Source organism: Mauremys reevesii, linkage group 17 (genome assembly GCF_016161935.1).
Source record: "Mauremys reevesii isolate NIE-2019 linkage group 17, ASM1616193v1, whole genome shotgun sequence".
Classification (NCBI taxonomy): Eukaryota; Metazoa; Chordata; order Testudines; family Geoemydidae; genus Mauremys; species Mauremys reevesii.
The window spans coordinates 3710551-3731787 of NC_052639.1; the positions used below are offsets into that span (position 1 = coordinate 3710551).

The 21237-nt window shown below is 60.1% G+C and overlaps 1 protein-coding gene across 1 annotated transcript in view; it reads right to left on the reverse strand.

Annotated features, from left to right (window-relative positions):
* Positions 1 to 16564, reverse strand: part of C1QL1 (complement C1q like 1) — a 64795-nt gene extending 48231 nt beyond the window's left edge. Inside the window, exon 1 of the mRNA XM_039504275.1 lies at positions 16010 to 16564. Coding sequence (XP_039360209.1) covers positions 16010 to 16558 — 549 coding nt within the window. The 5' untranslated portion in view covers positions 16559 to 16564. The remainder of the gene's footprint in view (positions 1 to 16009) is intronic.
* Positions 16565 to 21237: the final 4673 nt, after the last annotated feature.

A 21237-nucleotide genomic window follows, 5' to 3' on the forward strand; every position in this document is an offset into this window, starting at 1 on the left:
GGGCTGAATTTGGACTCTCAACAGTGGGTGGAATATGTTCAAGACCCAGTTGGAACCAGCTCCCAGTTATGTGCTTGTAATGCCTGGTAGCCTGCAAATCTGGTTGCTTCCAGTGCCCAAAGATACAGCCCTTCTGCCGGGGGATTGTTGATGGGTCACTCCAGAGTGGCCCCAAAGGTCAGCCAGGGAAAGGTGCATGTGTTTCTCCCCAGTGACTGGAATAGCTTTGATCTCCCCTATCTGGCAATTACACGCGATGTCAGAGCTCCTGAGCTGCTTCAGTGATGAATCACTACAATGATCTTGCACCTGTGAAACATCTTTCTGCCAGTTTGACTCCAGGAGGCATTTCACTGACTGTACAAGCTACATAGGGGAAGACTGATATTTCCGTCACCACTGCAGTGCAGCCACCTCTGGGGTGAGACCTGGCAGCTGCTTGTTGCGCTCAACAGTTTGAGACAGACAGGGAAGAGAAATCCTATGCACAGCTGAGACTGCAGAACACCTGGGACAGCAGCAGGTCTACGGGGCCCTAAAATCTATGGAGATTCATAGATTTCATGACGTTTTAATGGCCCCTTCTGGCCTTGATCATCTCTGGAGCAGACGCCATTACACTTCCCCCAGTTACCCTGCACTGAGCCCAGGACCCTGTGTGGCTAAAGCACCTTCCAGCAAGACTCCCGTCTGGCTCTGAAGACACCCAGCGATGGAGAATCCCCCACTCCCCTGGGGAGTTAGTTCCGATCACCCGGCCTGTTAAACAATATGCCTCATTGAACTGCTCTGACTTCAGCTTCCAGCCTTGGTCTGCTAGACTAACCAACCTCTAGCGCCTGGTATCTTCTCCCCACAAAGGGCCTTATACGCGTCATAGACTCAAAGGCCAGAAGGGACCCCCATGAGCACCTACTCTGCCCTCCTGCACGTCGCAGGCCACAGGGCCCCTCCTGCCCACTCCCGTAACAGACCTGGACAAGTCACCTCTCATAGGTACACGACAAATGCAACAGACCCCTAAAGTGTAAACAGCTGGCGAATCTCTTTCTCTGGGATTCACTCTCGCACGGGCACTTTTCTCAGTTAGAGGAGCTTGGGCACACACAGGGGCTATACAATCACCACTCATTGGTGCCACTGGCAATGACGGGACGGAAACCTTTTCTAGTCACATAAGGGACGTGCCTGTGGTTTCAGACGTGGAGTCCATGGGAGTCCTACAGGTTGGCCTGTGACTGCTCACATCTTCATCTGAAGGTTCCCATTCCCCTTGACATACAGGCTACATGTCCCAGCATGCAACGTCCCTGTTTGAGTCAGGGTGTGCTCCACGGAGACGACAGTTCCCAGCATGCAGTGCTTCCGCTTGATCCACATGGCCAGGCTGTGTTGCAGGCTAGGGTCCATTAATTGGATCAAAACAGCAAGACCATTGCATGCTGGGACTTTTAGTCTCAGTGAGCCGCCCCCCTCTATTAAGAATAAGGAAAAATAGACTTGAAAGGACTTGATTTGTATCACAAAATGTGGGTAACTGGATTTCACGGCACGCACACAAACCCAGGAAAAGCTATTTCCATCGATAACAACAGAAATTGACCCTAGAGAGGCAAAGGGAGAGAAATGCTGCCTGAGAACTTCCGGCAGTTTGACTTACAGATATTTACTTTTGTCTATTTTGGCACTTTGTGTTTCAAGGGTTAAAAACCTTTAACTTTGGGCTTTTCCGAGGCTGCTGTCATTAGATAATTAGCGTCCGACCCTCCCTGTGTCCTACAGCTGTGAAAATGTGAACTGATCAAAATAAAAAATGCTTAAAAATAAACGTTGATGTTACCCCTCAAAATGATAAACCAGACCCACCGAATTCTGCCCAGCCTGGAGATAAGGCCGGGCTGCAATCTGCTCCCCGCCGAGCCCTCTGGATTCAGAAGCCCTTCAGTTTTCATTGGCCCTTTGCCTCCTGGTCACAGAAGTCATTTGGCTCCAAACTTCAGGTCAAAGTTTCTTTACAACCCCCTAGCGCCCCCTCCCCGCTCCCCTCCCTCCTACACACACATGCATTTAATCATAGACTCATAGACTATCAGGGTTGGAAGGGACCTCAGGAGGTTCTAGTCCAACCCCCTGCTCAAAGCAGGACCAATCCCCAACTAAACCATCCCAGCCAGGGCTTTGTCAAGCCTGACCTTAAAAACCTCTAAGGAAGGAGATTCCACCACCTCCCTAGGTAACCCATTCCAGTGCTTCACCAGTCTCCTAGTGAACAAGTTTTTCCTAATATCCATCCTAAACCTCCCCCATTGCAACTTGAGACCATCACTCCTTGTTCTGTCATCTGCTACCACTGAGAACAGTCTAGATCCATCCTCTTTGGAACCCCCCTTCAGGTAGTTGAAAGCAGCTATCAAATCCCCCCTCATTCTTCTCTTCTGCAGACTAAACAATCCCAGTTCCCTCAGCCTCTCCTCATAAGTCATGTGCTCCAGCCCCCTAATCACCTGCTCTCCTGGACAAGTGGCATTTGCTGTTGGATCTAAAGGCCATTTCATCCGACGTTTATCTCACCCCTTGCACCCAGCTGTGCGCACACAGCACCACTAGCTGGATTGCTGCCCATCGGGGCATGCAGGGCAGAGGTCAGGCAGCTGGGTGCTGAGCCCAGAGCCTGCCCCGCTGGCCAGCACTGGCTCACTGGGTCCCTGTGCTCCCCCAACTGCACCCACTTGGTATCTCTTGTCATGTACTCAGGCTGCCAACTCCCTGGGGCAGGGCCCGTCTCTCCACTCTGTGTCTGTGCAGTGCCTGGAGCCCTGGCCCCTCATCGGTCACAATCTGAGTGGCCGTGGGGAGAGGGGAATCTTTGGCCATCAGAGTCCCATGGGATCCAGTGTGTCTGTGCAGCCTGGGCAGGGCCTTGGCCTGTATGAAAGGGTTTCTCTGAATGACCTGCCAGCCCCAGGAACCTGCCTGGCTCTCCCGGACTCAGTCCTGGCCCCTGGGCCCCCATCCATGACCAGTACTGAGACCCTGCAAGAAAGACACCTCCGTCCTGCACTGCCAGGCAGGTGCTCAGCTTCAGGGCCAGCCTGTGCTAACGAGCTGCTGGAGCTCAGGCCACTGGCATCCCCTGGAGGCCCCGGCTGAGATCAGCCGGAAGTAGCTAGGGTGACCAGACAGCAAATTAGGGTGACCAGACGTCCTGATAAAATTGGGACTGTCCCGATATTTAACCCTTTGTCCCATGTCCCGATCAACCTACGATCGGGACGCCATTTGTCCTGATATTCAGGTAAGGAGGCGAGCGGGAGGGAGGCACTGAGCCCGTGGGTGCTCCAGCCCCGGAGCACCTAGGGGGAAAAATTGCAGCCAAGCTCCCCCCTCCTCACCACCTTCTCCCCTCATCCCCGCAGTGTGCTGCGTCCCCGCTCCCCCCCACCCCCAGCACTTCCCGCCGCCTGACAGCTGTTTGGCGGCGCTTAGCGCTTTCCAGGAGGGAGCGCGGAGGAGCGGGGACGCGGCACGCTCAGGGGAGGAGGCAGGGCAGGGGCGGGAACTTGGGGGAAGGGCGGCGGTGCAGGGGCAGGAAGAGGCAGGGGGTGGGCAAACACCCACCTGGCAGAGGGGAAGTTGGCGCAGTAGGAGTGAGTGGCAGGCGGGGGGGGGTGAAGAGGGGAGTGGCGGGCAGGCGGGAAGGCGAGTGGTGGGTGGGGGACTGAGGAGGGACACAGCAAGCCAGCGGCAGGTCAGGGGATGAGGAAGGGCATGGGGGGGCGGGACCTGGGGCAGAGTGTGGGCGGAGCCTGGGAGAAGCAGGGTTGGACTGTGGGCAAGGCTGATGGCACCCCAATGTGTCCCGATATTTTAGTGTGGTGATCTGGTCACCCTACAGCAAATGTGAAAAATCGGGACGGGGGTGGGGGGTAATAGGAGCCTATATAAGAAAAAGACCCAAAATCGGGACTGTCCCTATAAAATTGGGACATCTGGTCACCCTAGAAGCAGCACAGACAGGGGAGAGCCAGGCCCCACTCCAAAGCGCTGGGGGGAGGGGCAGTGCCCCACCCAAATCCCAGAGAAGGGCAAATCCAGGCATCAAATCTCCTGCGACCCGTCCAGGTGGATCTGATGCTGCTGAGCATGCGACTGCCCCCAGCTCCTACGACTCCAGTGGGATCCAGGGGCTCCCAGCACCTCACTGGAGTCGCTCAGCACCTCGCAGAGTGCAGTCCTGTATTTCTAGTGCCCCTTCCCTCCCTGCCCAGGCTGGCCACGCTCCCCCTCCCCACACAGCTTCCCTGAGTATTACGCATCCCTGCCCACACTTCGCAGGGTCCCCTCCCTGCCACACAACTGAACAAGGAGGCGGCTTTCTTCCAGAGAGGCCGCCCGCTACTGAAGTTGTTCATGAATATTTCATTCCAGGATAGCGCCTGATGTGCTTTTATTTATAGGCCAAGCCAGCTCTAATATTTCCCTTAGCTCCTCATTCCCAGGCCTGCAAAACACAGCACTTCCCCGCCCCCAACCTGCTTAGCGAGTGCGCCTCCCTCCTGCAGGAACGAACCACCTGGTGCAGCCCTGGTGCCAGAGGACCCAGGTGCGACCCCTGCCTGCAGCAGATGTGGCTGTGCCTGAGGGTGAGTAGGTGCCCAGGGACTCCTGGGACGAGCCTGCTCTGGGTGGGGTTGCTGCCGCCTGCCGTGGGTTTGTTCCTGAAGCTAAGGGGAGCCGATTGTCTGAGCCCAAGGAAGCAAAGGGAACAACACAAACAGCTGGCCCTTATCTAGCCCCCTTCATCCCTGGAGCTCATAGCAGGACAGCGGCATTATCCCCTCTCTGCATATGGGGAAACTGAGGCAAAAAGAAACTTCCAGCTGGCCTCTGCTGCGCTTCCAGAATCTGATCCCCACCCCCATTTCTGTAAATAGAAACCCTGATCTTCTCCCCCCCTCCCCACCCAACAGCAGCAGGTCCTCACAGTCTTACCTGAGTCTCTGAGCCTCTTCCCTTTACAAGGGACCCCCCCATTTGAGACCCAGACTTCCCTGCAGAGCACAGCGCTACCCCACCCCCTTGGCTGCAGTAACTAGGGGGTAGGAACTGCCAGAGTGGGTCAGACCAGGGGCATTTAGTCTGGGGGATCCTGTCTGGTCCTGGCCAGTGCTGGAGGGTTCAGAGCCCTAGAGAACAGTCACCTGCCCAGCTCTTGGGAGCTGCATCCTTCCACCCCAGCCCCTAAGCTGTGCCAGGCCTGTCACTCTCTCGTCAGACGGAGCTCGTCCGCCCCATTGCCTGTCTCTGACCCCTCCATCTCCGCTCGGCCCTTTCCGGGGGGTGGGGGGTGGGGTGCCCCAGAACCAGGCTCAGGATGCCAGGTGCGGGCACCCCACTGAGCTCCACACTGACATTAGCGTTGTTCCCAGGATCCTTCCTCTGGCTCATTCTTTGCACATCGTGTTTGCTGCGCTGGGCGGCTGGGCGGTGAGCCGAGGCCCTCACAGAGCTGCCCACACTCGTGCCCAGGGCCCTGAGCCGAGTGGTCCGAGCAGACTGTGTGAACAGTTCAAATGATCCTGCCCAAAGTGCATTCGCTTCCATCTGTCCACATCGAATTTCATCTGCCGTCCGGCTAACTGGGTCTGGCCCCGCTGAACTTCCTCCGTCTGCTCTGTCTTCATCCCCCGCAAGAATTCTGCGTCGTCTGCAAAGCTGCCACCCAAATGCCACTGGACTGGCTCCTGCCCAGCTGTTTGCAATAACCCTTCGGTTTCCCTGGGAGGGATGCCAGGGGGCCTTGGCCTCCAGGGGCATTGGTATGACATGGACACACGACACGAGGGACGGCATCTGCTCCAAACAGCCACCCCAGGGAGGTCAGTGGCTAGCACGGCTGAGCTCAGCACCCACATCTGGAGGCAGATTCTCAGAGGAGCTCAGCACCCTGCATGACCCGGGGGTGCTGAGCTTGTGGGAAGGCTGGGAACCAGCTGCGGGTGCCACGCACGTGAGAACCTGGCCCTAAGCTTGCTGGAAAATATGCCTCAAAGGCCCAGTCTGCCCTGGCCCACGCTTGGCTCAGCCCCACTGAAGTCAATGGAGGAAAATCGCAATGGCCGCAAGCTCTATCCTGCACAAACCCTTGCTCTGGGTTTATTCATCTTTAGGACACAGAAGAGCCTGAAAAAGACACCATCAAAATCAAAACTCCCCTGTTTAAAACAAAATCCCCTGACTGGTCTGACTGGTAACCCCTTCGGGCCTGACCCTACAAACCCTCAGGCCTGGGGAGAGTTTCACACCCTGGGGCAGGCTCAGTGACTTCGGTTCGCTTGCTGTCACAAGTAACATTACTCCCACACGTCTGGATTCGCGGGACTGGGCCTCAGAGGGCAAACTCTGAAAGCAAGTTAAAAGCTGATTGACTTCTCTGTGCTCGTGATCATGGTTCATTTCAATCGTATGATGCCTGAAATGGGAAAACCTGGCCTTGCCAATTCCCACCATTTTCACTGCAAGTCTTCTGATACTTGGTGTTTGTTTCAAAGTTTCTAGCATTTCCTGGTTGCAGGGCAAAACTCAGAAATGTGACCCAAGTGCCCCCCAATGGCTCAGACACCAGCCGGCAATAAACCCTACAGCTTGGGGTTGGTTTTTTTAATCTCATGATTTGAAGTCAGTTTCATGGTTTGCGGGGTTCTGGCTCATGATGGCTGAACACTTGGGGTGGGCAATACTGGACACCAGCTTAGGTAGCTTCAATTATTTTTTCTAGTAAGATTCACTTGTTGGTTCTGATGCACTAGTCCTGTCAGACTGGGGTTACCTTTGTCTCCAGGATGCTGCAGAGGAATCAAATCCAAAAATATGTTGCATGTTTTGAAATTAAAAGGAATTCCCCCAAACACTCTAAACTCTGTACCCCGCAACCCTCCCCACTCAAGAAAACCGACATTTCAAGTCTCATTCCCTGCTGCATTTCTCCAGTTTTACGCCAGTGTAACTCCACTGATTTCCTAACCCTGGAGTAAGGCAGTGGTGGGCCAGGTACTTGCAGTGAAATGGAATTGACCAAGCCCTGTTAAGGAAGGTCTCCACCCCACCTAAGACCCATAATTATCTGTGAAAGACAAGAACCACCCATCAGACGCAAAAGAGTTGAGCACCTGAGTAGCCGATTCAGTCTGGGATGATTACAGACGCTGGCTATAAGGCTCGGCTTCGCTCAGCACCGCGAGACGAGACTCCTTCAGCCCTGCTGTCCAGTGAGCAGGGTGCTACTTCCCAGCTAATAAAAAGTGCAGCACAGACCATACGGGGTTGTGCTGACCACAGGTTATAGTGTTCAGTGTCCGCACTGCGAGATTCACCCACAATTCTCAACGTGCACCCTGATCTGTGCACAGGACCATACACGCCCAGCTAGCTGCACACTTACTGTGCCTTCAGATTCCTGCCATGAAACTGCCACCTGCTTTCCCCAGGATCCTCCTACTACTGTGTGTGTGTCATGGCTGCCTGTGTAAAATGGTGATTGCATGCGTCAGTGCCATTTGCACGTGGGTTTGTTTTGCATGGACAAAGTGGTGCATGTGCAGATGGCCACGTGCAATATAGGAGGCACCTGCGAGGTCTTGAGTTAAAAGACTGGCCCCAGCATAAGACATTGCTGCTTTTAGGGGCCAGCCTCAGTGGGACGAGCAGCTGTCACTCGCAGCTAAAGGGGCTGCTGCTTTAGCGCCAGTGTTTCTGGAGCTAACGGTCCCAGGTTTGATCCCTGCCTAAGGGCTTGTCTGCTCTGCAAGAAAACACCCGTGGCTGGCCCAGGTCAGCTGTCTCAGGCCGCAGCTTAGACGTTCTGACTCGGGCTGGCCCCGGGCTCCCACGAGGGCAGAGGGTCCCAGATCTGTGCACAGGACCATACCTGGGCTCCATCCCGAGCCTAAACATCGACACTGCAATTGTATAGCCCTGCGAGCTGGAGTCAGCGGTGGGGGCGTTTCACTGCAGTGTAGACGTACCATACAGGGCTGGGCTGTGATTCATTACATAACGAGTGCTGCAAACTATTGGGTTTAGAGCATCCAACCTGCTCCCAACCCTCTGAGCCCCTAATGCCTAGAATCCTCACTGTGCTCCTAGTGGTTAAACAACAGTCTCCAGACTGGAGCTCAGTAAATACACAGCAACATGTGCTGTATCCGTGTAGTGCCATTCACACGCCCAGCCTCTCCCAGCACTTGGCAATAAAGATGAGTCTGAAAGTAAAACTCTGGAGTCCCTGGACAGGGGGTGTCTGGAATCCAGAGCCATCTCGGCACAGCAGTCTGGGGTCTCTAGCATCCCGAGAGCGCTGGGCAGTGGGTGGATTGCATTCCCTGCTGCGCTGGTAGCTTTACTGTGCAGACCCTCGGGATAGTGCAGTCCCAGGGCCGTGCATTAAAATCCACTACACCACCATAAAAATCATCCTGATAACTAATAAGCAGGAGCTGAATCGCTCCGCCCAGGTATTTCCATCGCCCTCCACCCCACAGCACGAGAGTGCCTGGGAATACGCACCAACCAGCTGTCACAAGAGGATGGTGTTTTCCTGTTAAGAGGCAAATTCCCACGAAAGGGGCGGGGAGGAAGCCCCTGCGGTGGGAATGCAGTTGAAATAAGAGACAGATCAGCAACCCCTGAGCTGGGGTTCGTCAGAGGAAATTAAACTTAAATATCAAAGAGCAGGTTTGGTTTGGTTTTTTGCATGTTACAAGCTGGAACAATTCACCTGCAGCCTCCTGGGGCAGGAGCTTTGGGGACCGAGGTGTGGTGGAGACATGCCCAGAGAGCCAGAGGATTGGAGGGGCCTTGCCCTGCGACCGGCCACCCCCTCGCTCCCAGACACCATTCCGGGGTCCCAGGGCCTTGCCTTTCCAGCTCATACTCCCAGCCACATCCCTTGCCTGTGCGTGGGGTCACAGACCTCCATGGGGCAGCGTGGGGGAGGGCTGTGAGCATGGCTGCGGGAAGAGGCCTGCGAGGTCCGATCCTGGACCCCCAGTGGAGTGTGCTGAGCACTCGGTCTGATCAGGTCTCTGGTGACTCTTTGGGGGCAGCTGTGGCTCTCCCCAGGGGGCTGAGCGCTAGACCTGGGCTGCCCACGCTCCATTTCCTCCCAATTAGTGGAGGGAGGAGGCTCCTCCTGGCTCAAGGTCTCAGCCCCTCGGCCTTCTCCTTGCTAAAGGTCTGTAACAAGGCAGGAGGGGTGGGCGGCGAGGTGTCCCCAGGCCCTGGCTGACCTTCTCCTCAGCCCCACGTGTCTGGTTCGATTAGAAACGCTCCAGCCCGGTCCCGGTGGCCCCGAGATCCCCACGCAGTGTTTTCAGTCGGACAGGGAGGAGCCACTTGGCTGGGGTCTAGCTACATTCGGATCTGCCCCCTCATCCCCCTCATCTCTGTGGCCATCAAAGATCCCAGCACCCTTTGCACAGGAGTCGGATCAACGCGGTGTCCAGGCCAAATGCCACTGGGGATCCTTACTCCGGTCTCCCTAGCTGCCCCCACAGCCGGGGACTGGGACAATGTGCACAGTGGGGGGCTGAGAGCCACTGAACCAAACCACTTCAAGCCCCCAGCACCCCGAGTTCCAGCACCTCTGCCCACAGAATGACACGGTCCTGAGGGTTGGCTCCTTCGTCGCCTGCCCAGGGGGCTTTTTAAAGGGGTTTCACCCATTGTCGCCCTTATCCGACATGACCGCCATCTCCCATGACAGCCACAAAGGCTGAAGCCACGAGCTGCCCAAAGGGAAGAGCCAGGAAGGGGGCAGGGGAATGTGGAGGTGCCTGGAATGGGGCTGCGGGGGCAGCATGGAGGGCAGAGTGTTAGGGAGCAGGAAACGCTGAGGAGTCAGAGGAACATGGCGGGCAGGAGGCGGCTGAGGGGGCAGGGGAACGTGGGAGGCAGGAGGCAGGCTGAGGGGGCAGGGGAACATGGGAGCAGGAGGCAGGCTGAGGGGTCAGGGGAACATGGGAGCAGGAGGCAGGCTGAGGGGTCAGGGGAACGTGGGAGCAGGAGGCGGCTGAGGGGGCAGGGGAACTGGGAGCAGGAGGCGGCTGAGGGGGCAGGGGAACGTGGGAGCAGGAGGTGGCTGAGGGGCAGGGGAACGAGGGGGCAGGAGGCGGCTGAGGGGCAGGGGGGGGCAGGAGGTGGCTGAGGGGCAGGGGAACGTGGGGGCAGGAGGCAGGCTGAGGGGCAGGGGAACGTGGGAGCAGGAGGCGGCTGAGGGGCAGGGAAACATGGGGGGGCAGGCGGCAGGCTGAGGGGCAGGGGAACGCAGGGGGCAGGAGGCGGCTGAGGGGCAGGGGAACGTGGGAGCAGGAGGCGGCTGAGGGGCAGGGGAACGTGGGGTGGGCAGGAGGCGGCTGAGGGGCAGGGGAACGTGGGAGCAGGAGGCAGGCTGAGGGGCAGGGGAACTGGGAGCAGGAGGCGGCTGAGGGGCAGGGGAACGTGGAGCAGGAGGCGCTGAGGGGCAGGGGAACGTGGGAGCAGGAGGCAGCTGAGGGGCAGGGGAACGTGGGAGCAGGAGGCAGCTGAGGGGGCTGGGGAACGTGGGAGCAGGAGGCGGCTGAGGGGGCAGGGGAACGTGGGAGCAGTAGGCGGCTGAGGGGGCAGGGGAACGCAGGGGGGCAGGAGGCGGCTGAGGGGGCAGGGGAATGCAGGGAGCAGGAGGCGGCTGAGGGGGGCAGGGGAACGTGGGAGCAGGAGGCGGCTGAGGGGGGCAGGGGAACATGGGAGCAGGAGGCAGGCTGAGGGGGCAGGGGATGTGGCATAGCAGAAAGGGATAATGGGACATCAGGGAATGGAGGGCACAGGGGCAGGTGGATTTTGGGGGCTGAGCTCTGGGGCTCAGATGGGGGGAGCTCTAGGGCTCTGGGGCTCAGGGCTGGGCCAATCCCTGTGGGGAGAAGCAGGCTGCTCAGCAGGTGGCTCAGGGCCACAGGCAGAGCCTGGCTCAGAAACGTGCCAGGACTATCTCCAGCTGCCTTCCCCACTCTGCAAAGTGCAAGGTGGGCAGAATCCGGCCTGCTAGAGCCACAGGAAATCAATGGCTCCGCGGCCCCGGCCCCCTCCTTCCCCAGGATCAGGCGATTTACAACGGATTCCAATCATGTCATCAGTAATTAGCAGCACTTTGCTTCAAAGGAACTTTCTGTCTTTCTAACGGGGGCTGGTGTCCAACAGATGCTATCGCAGGGAACCCAGGGGAACGATCTGGGCAATTAGGAGTGTCACAGCGAGGTTCCCATTGCAACAGAAGCTCTCCTGTGCAGAGAGAAGCCCTCACCCATCCACCCTGGGTAAGAATTCCTGCTCTCCCGCGGCCCCTGCGGCCGAGCGCGTCACAGACAGTCCCAAGTCTGGCCACACAACACAGGAGGAGGCAGATCAGTTATAAACCCGATTTAAGGTTAAAGAACTTGCCCAAGACCAGAAAACGAGTGGGAATAGGATCCAAGAGTCCTTATTCCCCACTGCAACCACGGGTGGTGATCACTGAAACCCAGGAGTCCTGGCACCCTGCCCTGCCCTCTGCTCGGACACCTGGGGATTATAGCTCCAAAGGAATGCAGCCAAATAGACAGCTCATGGGCCCGCCTAGGTATGTCCTGATTCTCTCTCCCTGTCTCACTCATTCTCTCGCACACCATCATCAATGGGGCTGGAGTGGGAGGGGGGATCCCATGCTGGATACACAGGGCTGGGGGGGCGGTGTCCAACACTGACCTCCAACTTCTGTTCCCATTTGGGAGATTTTGCCTTTTTTTAAACAGGAAACCTAATTACTGTGAATTTTCCTTTTAAAGAGTCTTAGTCACATTTTCCATCCAAGCGCTTGTCCCAGTGACGGTTTAACCAGCCCCGTCGCCCCCGAGCACTCGCCGCCCATGCGAGTTGTATTTGAGTCGTGCGGTAACAGCGAGATTTGGTTAGTAATTAGTAAGCAGGGCTGGAGACTGGCATGTCCCTACCCCCATTATTAACCGTTTGAAGAGCATCGCGCTGTATTGCAGAGGGCACACGATGCGTTTCATTTACTCTTGCTTGGCTCTTGGCTCAGCTGGAAGCGCCTGGTCTGGCAAGTACAACCACCAAGCGAGTCCCCATGTCAGGAACACAGATGGACTCGCACCTTTCACTCTAAGCACGTGCTGAACCCATTGACTGCGCTGCTTTCCTGCCTCCGGCCAGAGCGCTCAGGGTCGCCTCACGCCCAGCAGCCAGCCCCACGCGTGGCAGTTAGCGTCTGCAGGGCCGGAAAGTTCGAGCAGCTAGCAGGGGCTTCCCTCAAGTAAACCAGTGTCGGCAGGATCCAGCTCCCCGACATTTCCAGGCCTCTGCAGCTGGTTACGCGAGTGCGGGAAATAACAGTAGTTCAGGCGCCTGAGCCAAAGCTCCCTGCAGTCGGTCAATAGCCTCCTGTGTGGTCAGCGGGCAGTGGGTCAGGCTTTAAGCGAGCGGGGGAGAGAGGCCTGGGGCCAGGTTCAGGGCTGACCCTGGCCTTCATCCCGTGCCCCCAGAGTCGGGCCTGTAAGGAGCAGAAGTTCGTCCTTAGAGAGAAAACGTCTAACTACCGACAAGGGCTGGGATCTTCCAGCAGAGCTGAAGGGAGCTCCGTGCCTGAAGCCCCTGGAATGTCGACGCCTGTCTCTAGCTGGCCTCTCTGAAACCCCCACCCTGTAGCTTTCAGGACGATCCTGCATCCTGACCCAGCCACTAACAGGCGACACAGCCACGATGGGCTCACCAGGGATGTGTACGCACAATAATACTCTGAATAGGAAAAAAGCCATTTCTATTACTCCCAACTTATTATTATTATGACTATTCACAGAATGCAGCAACACCACAAGTAGACGTTCTCGTGTAACTGTTTCCTTGTTCCCACTCTACGTCAGAACCGTGGGTGCCCAATCGCAGTTCTGAAGTCGGTGCTGGCTAATGGTGCTTTTAACAGGGGGAATTTTCAGGTAAGAACCTGGGTGAAAATTCAGGTAACACTGTCCGGATCCTGCCCCCAGTGCAGTCAGCAGCCAACCTCACCCAAGCTGATGGGGGCTGGAATACATCCTACCTGTCAGACCGCCGTGAGCTGCTAAGCACACTGAGTGCACCGGCTCCAAACCACCCAAGCAGATGATTAACTTTAATTACATGACTCAAGGCATTGGCTGCAATGGGACAAGTCAGATGCTTCCAGTTAGGCACCTGCTAAGTGCCTTGGCAGGCTGGGGCCAGAATGCTCAGCACCTTGCACATCTGAGCCCAGACACGGGAACCCAAGTTAAGGCCAAGTATCGCTGTGTTCTGCTAACAGAACAAAGGGGCTTTCTGAAGGGAGCACAAGTTCAGAGAGGGACCATGGGCCAGTGAACAGGGCAGCAGGGAGCCGCAGTGCTGGGGTCTCATCCTGGCTCTGAGTGCTCAGTGACCTTGGCAAGCGACTGCCCTTTCTCTGCCTCTGTTTCCCTTCTTGCCCAGTGTGTGTCTGGTCCATTCCGACTGCGAGTTCCTTGCAGTGGGGGGTGCAGAGCACACAGGATCAGGTCCACGGTTAGCAAATGCTAATTGGAACGACCGGGAAAAGACTAGGGGAGAAAGCCTGCTCCCTGGAGGGACGCTGGTAGATATGTAAAGCCCCAGAGCACATTGCGAAGGGAAGGGTGCGACTCTCAGATTTCCCTCTCCTACAAATGAATCACTGAGACTCATCCTTAATGATGGTGGCACGACTGCTCCACTACAATAGCGGGTGACAGCGAAGAAAATTAAGCTCAGGTGACATTTAAGGTGTGACAGGAAAGTCACTATTAAAGCTGATGATCTGTGCATTAAATCACAGGCAGTTTTTCTTTGGGAGGGAGGGATTCTAGGGACAGTGCAGAGGAAGGTAGATTTCAGTGCATAAAACAGCCCTTGACATTTCTACGAGGTCTGCGGGGCATTCTAAGTGGGATCTCAAGGAGCCTTACAAATTGGGGACACCACCAGTGAGCAGCCACTGCTGGGGTGGAGCGTGGCAGCTTGGCGGAACACAGCATGGGTGAGGGCAGAGGACATTTTGCCAAGTGCTGGAGTAAACCCCTGTGAAGAATAGTTCAGTGTCAGGAGAGAATGAAAAAGCCTTAACACTGCGAAGGGAATTTAGCTGTGGTAAAAGGTGCTGGATTGGCCGCCCTGGAGACGGATGCCGTCTGTGTGTGTGCAGAGCTGTTGTGTGCAGAGCTGATGGGATGCTGCCCAGGAGATAAGGAGGGACCATTCTGATCATCCAGGCTGATGCCTGAGTAACACAAGCCAGAGCCCCTCACCCAGGGCTTCCTGCACCCAGCCCACAACCCCCGTCTGGATTTAAGTTCCACTTTCCATGGCCCTGCCAGTCCTTCGACAGCAAATCCCGGAGTCAGTACAACACTCTAATGTAGAAGCAAGCAGAAGAAATAACCTTTCATGTCACACTTCTCCTCCTTGGCTCGCCAAGCTTGTGGCACAGGAGGGTTCTAAAACCCCCACTGTACAGCGATTGCCCAGCGTCCCTGCTGGTTTACAGAAGGCAGTGGGTCCTAGTGGCTAGTGCACTGGACTCAGGTGAGGCTGGTTCTAGTCCCAGCTCTGGCAGTGTGACCTTGGGCAAATCCTGGTGGCTGTTTCTCACCCTGTCCTCTCTCTTTAGTGTGGGGCAGGGTCTGTCTGCAGTGCCTGTGTGATCTCAGCTGGGACCTAGGGGTGCAAGGGAGGCCGGAGCAGAGGATCCCAGCGTTCCCCTCTGGCCTGAGCAGCCCCGGCTCTATAGACCAGCTGTGGTTTGGGTGAAGTCACTTCTCTCTGCCGGGAGCTCCCGGAGACCCACCAAACTCATCGCACCGCACAGGTTAGCTGCACATGCGCAATGGCCAATGTAATAAGCAGTGCGGTACGAGAAGGTCCAGATCCCTCAGCCCATGTGTCCCGGGCAATGTCCCTGGGGTGGGAGGCGGGTGGAGCCCAGGGAACGGAGCCAGACCCGTGTCAGCCCGGGAGAGGCTCGCGGGAGGGACGCGGAGCACCAGGTTCCCTCCTGGTACCCGAGGCCTCAGCCCCCCGCGGCTCCCCCGCTGCCACCGGCGCTACCAGGCAGAGGGGGCGGGATCCGCGCCCGGGGGGCAGACCGCGGGGCAGCACAGTCAGACACCGCGGCCCAGGCGCCAGGCGGGTCCCGCACGCACCCGAGCAGCGGGGCGCTTCCTCCGGCTCTGGCGCAGTTGGCAGGCGCGGAACCCCCGGCTGGTGGCTGGGAGGGAGCGGGGCAGGGGGCGGACCCAGGGCTCCCTCCATCCCGAACCACCACCCAGCCTCCCGCATGCACCCGCGCCCCCGGGGCGGAGCCCGGCCGGCCGAAGGGACTCGCCGCTCTCTGAACCCCCCAGACATGTCCCAGCCTGAGTGGATCCCCACCGGGGGGGGGGCAGGGCGCTGCCAATCCCAGCCTGCCTCCTCCCTAGCCGGGAGACGCGCGGGACCCACCCCCCCGCCGCCCCGAGACCCCACCCCGAGACCCCACCTCAGCCCCGGGATCCCCCTTCTCCCCCTTCTCCCCCGCCCCGAGACCCCACCTCAGCCGCGGGACCCCCCTTCTCCCCCGCCCCGGGACCCCGCCCCGAGACCCCACCTCAGCCGCGGGACCCCCCTTCTCCCCCGCCCCGGGACCCCGCCCCGAGACCCCACCTCAGCCGCGGGACCCCCCTTCTCCCCGCCCGGGACCCCCTTCACCCCGCTCGGAAGCTGAGGCTCCAGCTCTCCGAACAGAAACTTTTTATCCCCGGGGTGAGAATCGGTCTAGAAATAAATTCTCCTTCCCAACTTCCAGCTCCCGGAACTCGGCCCGGCCCCGGCCCCTGCTCAGCGCGGGGAGCCCGGAGCCCCGCGAGCTCCCGGGCCGGAGCCGGACCCGCGGCTCGGGGGGGCCGCGCCCCGCACCCACCTGCCCGTTCTTGCACAGATCCGCCCACATGCTGGTGCCGTCCCCGCCGCGCATCAGCACGTGGTAGGTGAAGAAGTAGGTGCCCGGGACGCTGCACGTGAACTTGCCCGTGGCCGCCTCGTAGCTGTTGCCCAGGTTGGTCACCACGTCGTCGAACTTGAGGACCTCGTAGCCCTCGTGCGGGTTCTTGAGCCCGGCGTAGCAGGCCACGCGGGGCGCGGTGCTGTCCGTGGCGGTGCTGAAGGCGCCGCTGCCCCCCGCCGGGCCGGGCGGGCCGGGGGGCCCCGGCTTGCCGGGCTCGCCCCTCGGCCCGGGCGGGCCCACGGCCCCCGGCGGGCCCGGCTCGCCCGGCGGCCCCGGCTTGCCCGGCCGGCCCGGCTTGCCCTGCGGGCCCTGCACCAGCGTGGAGGGCGGCGGCGGGGCGCTGGCGGCCGCCCGGCCCGGGTAGGGGTCGCAGACCATGCGGCAGGTGCCCAGCATCTCGTAGCGCCCGTCCGCGCCCGCCGAGCTCACCAGCGCCGGGATGAGGATGACCAGCGCCAGCAGCATCACCACGCCGAGCGCCGCCGCCAGCAAAGTTTTCCGCCCCGCGCTGAGCCGCGGGAGGGGCCGGGGCCGCGGCCGCCCCGGGGCGGAATGGTGCCGGGGCGGCCCGGGCGGGCCCGGGGCGGGAGGCCGCGGCGCGGTGCCCCCAGCCCGGGACGGGGAAGGAGCGGAGGCGGAGGCGCCGGCTGCTGCTCTCGGCTCGCCGCCTGACTGCGCGCTGGAGCGGCGGGAGGCTGGTCCCTGCCCATGGAGCCCCCCCCGGAGCGCGGCGGGGCGGGCTGGGGGCGCGGGGCAGCGAGCGGCTAATCGATGGGCTGCGGATCGATCGCGCCGTGATCAGCGCGCGTTGATTCCCGCCACTGGCGGCTCCTGCCGATACCTGGGGGGGGGGGGGCAGAGCGGGATTGACTGGCCCTGCCCCCCTCCCCCCCCCCACCGCGGCTGGAAAGTTGGCCGGGGAGAAGTCACCTTCGCTGCTTTGTGAGCGGCTCGGGGTCTGTCCGGGGACCTCCCTGTGTCCCTGGGACTCGGGGGGTGGGGTCCGGGTCTCCCGGGGCCGCTGTCTGGGGCGGGGATCCGGATCTCCTGGGGGCCGCTGTGTGGCGGGGGGGGGGGTCCGGGTCTCCCGGGGGCCGCTGTATGGCGGGAGGGGGGGGGGCGCTGCGGCTGTTTACAAATAGCCACGAAGGAGCCGGCAGGCGCGGGGCCGTTCCCGTGGGTGTTTGTGTCTTTTGTCTCTCACGGGAGCCCAGCGCAGGACCGAGCCGCAGGTTCGGCTCCCGGGTTCCGGTCCCAGGGCTCATCTGAGCTCGACCGGACAAGGCCGCCGGCCCCCGGGGACGTCACCGGGCAGCCCCGCTGGCAGCCGCGCTCCGGACCCGGAGTCAGCGCCGCTAGCCCGGGGCTGCGCGTCCCGGCGCCCAGCGAGTCTCTTAGCGGGGTTCCTGCCCACCCCCCTCCGGCCCGCCCACAGCTCCTAGCGATGGAGACGGGGCTGGGGTGTCTCACGTTTGGGGGGGACCCACCGCCCATTGTTACTGGTGCAAGACAGGATCCTGCGGCCGGCTCACCAGTGCCTCAGTTTCTCTCCCCAGACCTGGCTGCCAGCTCCAGCGCCTCCCCCCGGGCCGGTTTCATTGTGTTTGTGGCTCCGGCTGGAGCCTGTCGGGCACGGGGGCAGGGGGCAGCCCGCCGGGGTCGCTGCTGGCCCGGCCCGGCCTCCCGTGGCTCGTGGCCGCCGCTGCTGCGGTAAAGCCTTTCGCTGCACAAGGCGAGTTGCGTCTCCTGCCATGGGGACATTTGCCAGTTCCTGCCTCCCCCCGGCGCAGCACTAGGAGCCAGGTTCTCTCGCCGTGAAGTGTTGCTCTGGGGCGTGCAAAGGAGAAGACGCTGCGGGTTTCCCTGGCCTTGGCCTCTTTCCCCAGCCCAGCTCCATGGCTCTGCGGCTCCTTGGGCCCCGGCTAGGCCCTATGGGGCCTGGAGCTGGAATGGGGTTCAGGTGGGGGCGGGGGAGCTGCTTTCCTGGGCCTTTCTCCCACCCACCTCTTCGGGTGAGATCCCCCGGCGTTGGGCCTGGGGCAGCACCCACCCTTCAGGCATCGGGGCACCCAGGGAGGGTCCTGGTTGGAGTCCCAAACTTCCCCACCATGACCCTTGTCACAGACTCACAGATCGTGCCCACTCTCGGCCCCGCGCGGTCCGTGGGGGGTGCCCCTCCCAGTGTAACAGCCCTTCTTGGGGGTCCACTCTCTCTCTCGGGGTCAGGCCCCTCCACCTCCTGGAGCCGCACCTCTCTGAGCCTCAGCACGTCTGTCTCTGCCGTGGGCCCCTCAGGGAGTCCCCTCGCTCTGGGTCCCCCGAGCCTCCTCACCCCTGAAGGGATTGATGCTCCCCCTCCCCCCCGCCATGTTCTCTAGACTGGAGCGACTCTCAGCCAGCGTGAAACAGGAGGTTTATTGAGAGTTGAACCCAGCACAGGAAACTCTCAGGGCCTCAGGCCTGGCCTCCCTCAGCCCAGCACATCCCAGTCCCCCTGCAGCCAGGTGGGCTCTGCCTGCTCCCCCTCTCCAGCCCAGAGCCCTCCTGCTTCCCAGCTGGGCCTCCGCTACCCCGGCCCCAAGCCCCCTCTGTCCATTGTCTTCTCTCCAGGTAAACAGGGTTGTAAACAGGAAGGCCTGGGTCTCCTCTCCTCTCAGCCCCCTCTGGCTGGAACCGGCTGCTCAGGTCACCGGGGTCCTCTCTCCGCAGCCCATTGTCCTCCCACTGGCCAGAACCGGCTGTGACTCCTGAGCCGGGTCTCTGGGTCACCAGTCCCTGGGGTCTCCATCCTCCAGGCCATCGGCCGGGGTCTCAAGTTCCCTCTCCGGTCCTGTGTCCCAACAAACTCCCTCTCCCCTCCCCTCGTTAAACCAGTAACACCCGGGGACACTGCGTCCCCCTCCCTCTGCACGCAACCCACTGGAAAACACAGACAAACCAAGAAACCCCCCCCACTTCGTCACAACCCTTCACTCATCCCTGCAGCCCAGAGCCACCTGTGCCAGGGTGCCCCTATTAGCAGGGAGATCTACTCAAATCGCCCCCCCCCCCACACCATGGCTGCTCCCTTCACCACCCAAGTGGTGTCAGCCCCAGATGGATTCTCCGCGCTTCGCTAGAGTGGAAAATAACAGCTTCAAACTTTGCCGAGAAGAAGGCGCCAGCACTTTAATTAACAGCCATCTTGGCCCATGAGCTGCTGCTGCTGCTTCCAGTGAGTTTAACAGGAAGGGAAAGGCGGGTGGGGGGGTCCTCTCCCTCTCCAGTAATTACAAGGAAAAGGCACATTCGCTCTGCCTCTCAGCATGAATCACCCCAAGGGAGCTGAGCAGACTGCCACCGGCTGCAGCAGGGGTCTCTGGGCTTCCTCGGGGGATGCTCTGACTCCTGGGCCCTCTGGGCCACTGTAGCATCCGCATATTCAAAAGTGGCCTCTGAGTCGGACTGTCTCCATCTCTGATCCTGGCTCGCAGCTGGCTCTCGGCGGGGCTAAGCACGCTGGCTGCTGCTGGAGCTAGTGGGTAGCAGCTGTGAGGCAGCTCAGGCTGGGCTTCAAAACCAGCCCCCCCTCCCCGAATCAACACCCACCTCTGAAGACCTGGCAGCACCTGGTGGTGGTGTCTGCCCCCAGTCAGTGCCTGAAATGCCCCAGATTCTGCAAGAACTCCTGGACCAACCCACCCCCAGGCACACCTTCGGTTCACAGATTTGAAGGCCAGAAGGGACTGCCTAGTCTGACCTGCTTAGCACAGGCCAGAGACTTTAGCCAAGTAAATCCTGCATCAAGCCCACCACTAGAGCCCTGAGTTCATGAGCCCTGCTTCAGCGCCTCGACCGAGGCCATGAGCCAGGAGGAACGGCCGAGCGCTTGGCATGTGGCTCGCACAGCCGTCCAGACGTGTGGGTGGTCCCCCAAGCCGCTTGGGCCGCCCGGTTCACCTGAGGATCTGGAGAGAACAGGGTTTCCCGGAGAACGCCAGCTTTTCAGCTTCCTGGCCCAGCTGGGGTGGCCTTTCCTGTGATTCCTCCACCCGACCACCTTGGCTCAGGGAGTTCAGCCATCACAGCGGGGAAGGTTTGGACAGGGGCAGGCTCGGGACCTGATTCTTCTTTTGCTTATGCTGCTTTCACACCAGTATCACCCCATTAGCTCAGCAGAGTCCATCCTGGCCCACCCCAGTGTGAGAGGGGAAACAGGCCCTGGGATCCTGCCCCAGGCCCAGCAGCATGACTCACTATCCCTACTGCATGTGCCCTGGGGATGGGACCCACAGAGGTGAGACTAAAGGAGCAAAGCACCCTTGGGTGTCTGCCCTTCCCCACTCCAGACCAAGGACCTGCCCGAGTCCCCAGCTGCTGGCCTGAGCCACAGTCCCGCGTGCCAGCAATTCCCTCTGAAGCCAAAGGGGCTTCCAGTGCTCAGCACCTCTCAGGAGCCCAATGCAAGGGCCAAATTCATCCCTGGTGTAACCCCATTGATTGCCGTGTGGCCACGCCAGGCTCTTCGTTAGTGACTGTAATGAGCTCAGACTTTCCCCGGGTCCTGAGGGACAGGCCCAGAGTCCAGTGGGCAGCAAGAACAGGGGAATCCTCTGGGTTGCCGGTGACCATTGCCCAGCATTGCAGCTAGCAGCAGTAACCGAGGGACACCCGCAGGCGGGGGCTGGCTTCCGCGGGGACCGCACGGTATTCCCAGAGCAGGAGGGAGGCTGACTTGCTTCCTTTTGTGCCAGTGGGACTGGCTGTCCGGCCCTGCAGCGTCCCCATTCCCCAGCCGAGACCCACGTGCGGCCGCCCGGGGCCAGCTTTAAGGGAGGCTGCTCAGACCCATGCAGACTTGTAACTTGATCCCCAGTCCCCACGCTTGCTCCAGAGCCACTGGGCCAAAGGGGAAGTGAGTCCTACCCAGCCTCTCTCTGCCAGTGGAGGAGCAAAGTTCTGGCCTGATTCCCCGGCAATGTGAGGCCTCCTGCTCCCGGGCTGCAAAGCGGGCTCAGTGCCAGGCATGTGGGGTCACAGCGAAGGGCTCCGATACCTGCGCCTCCCATTAGCCTCAGGAGGGGAAGGATTCCGTTGTTCCCAGCTGCGATCTAGCCCCGCTTCTGACCCCGTGGTTTTAAGCCTGACATTGACCAGGGCTTGAA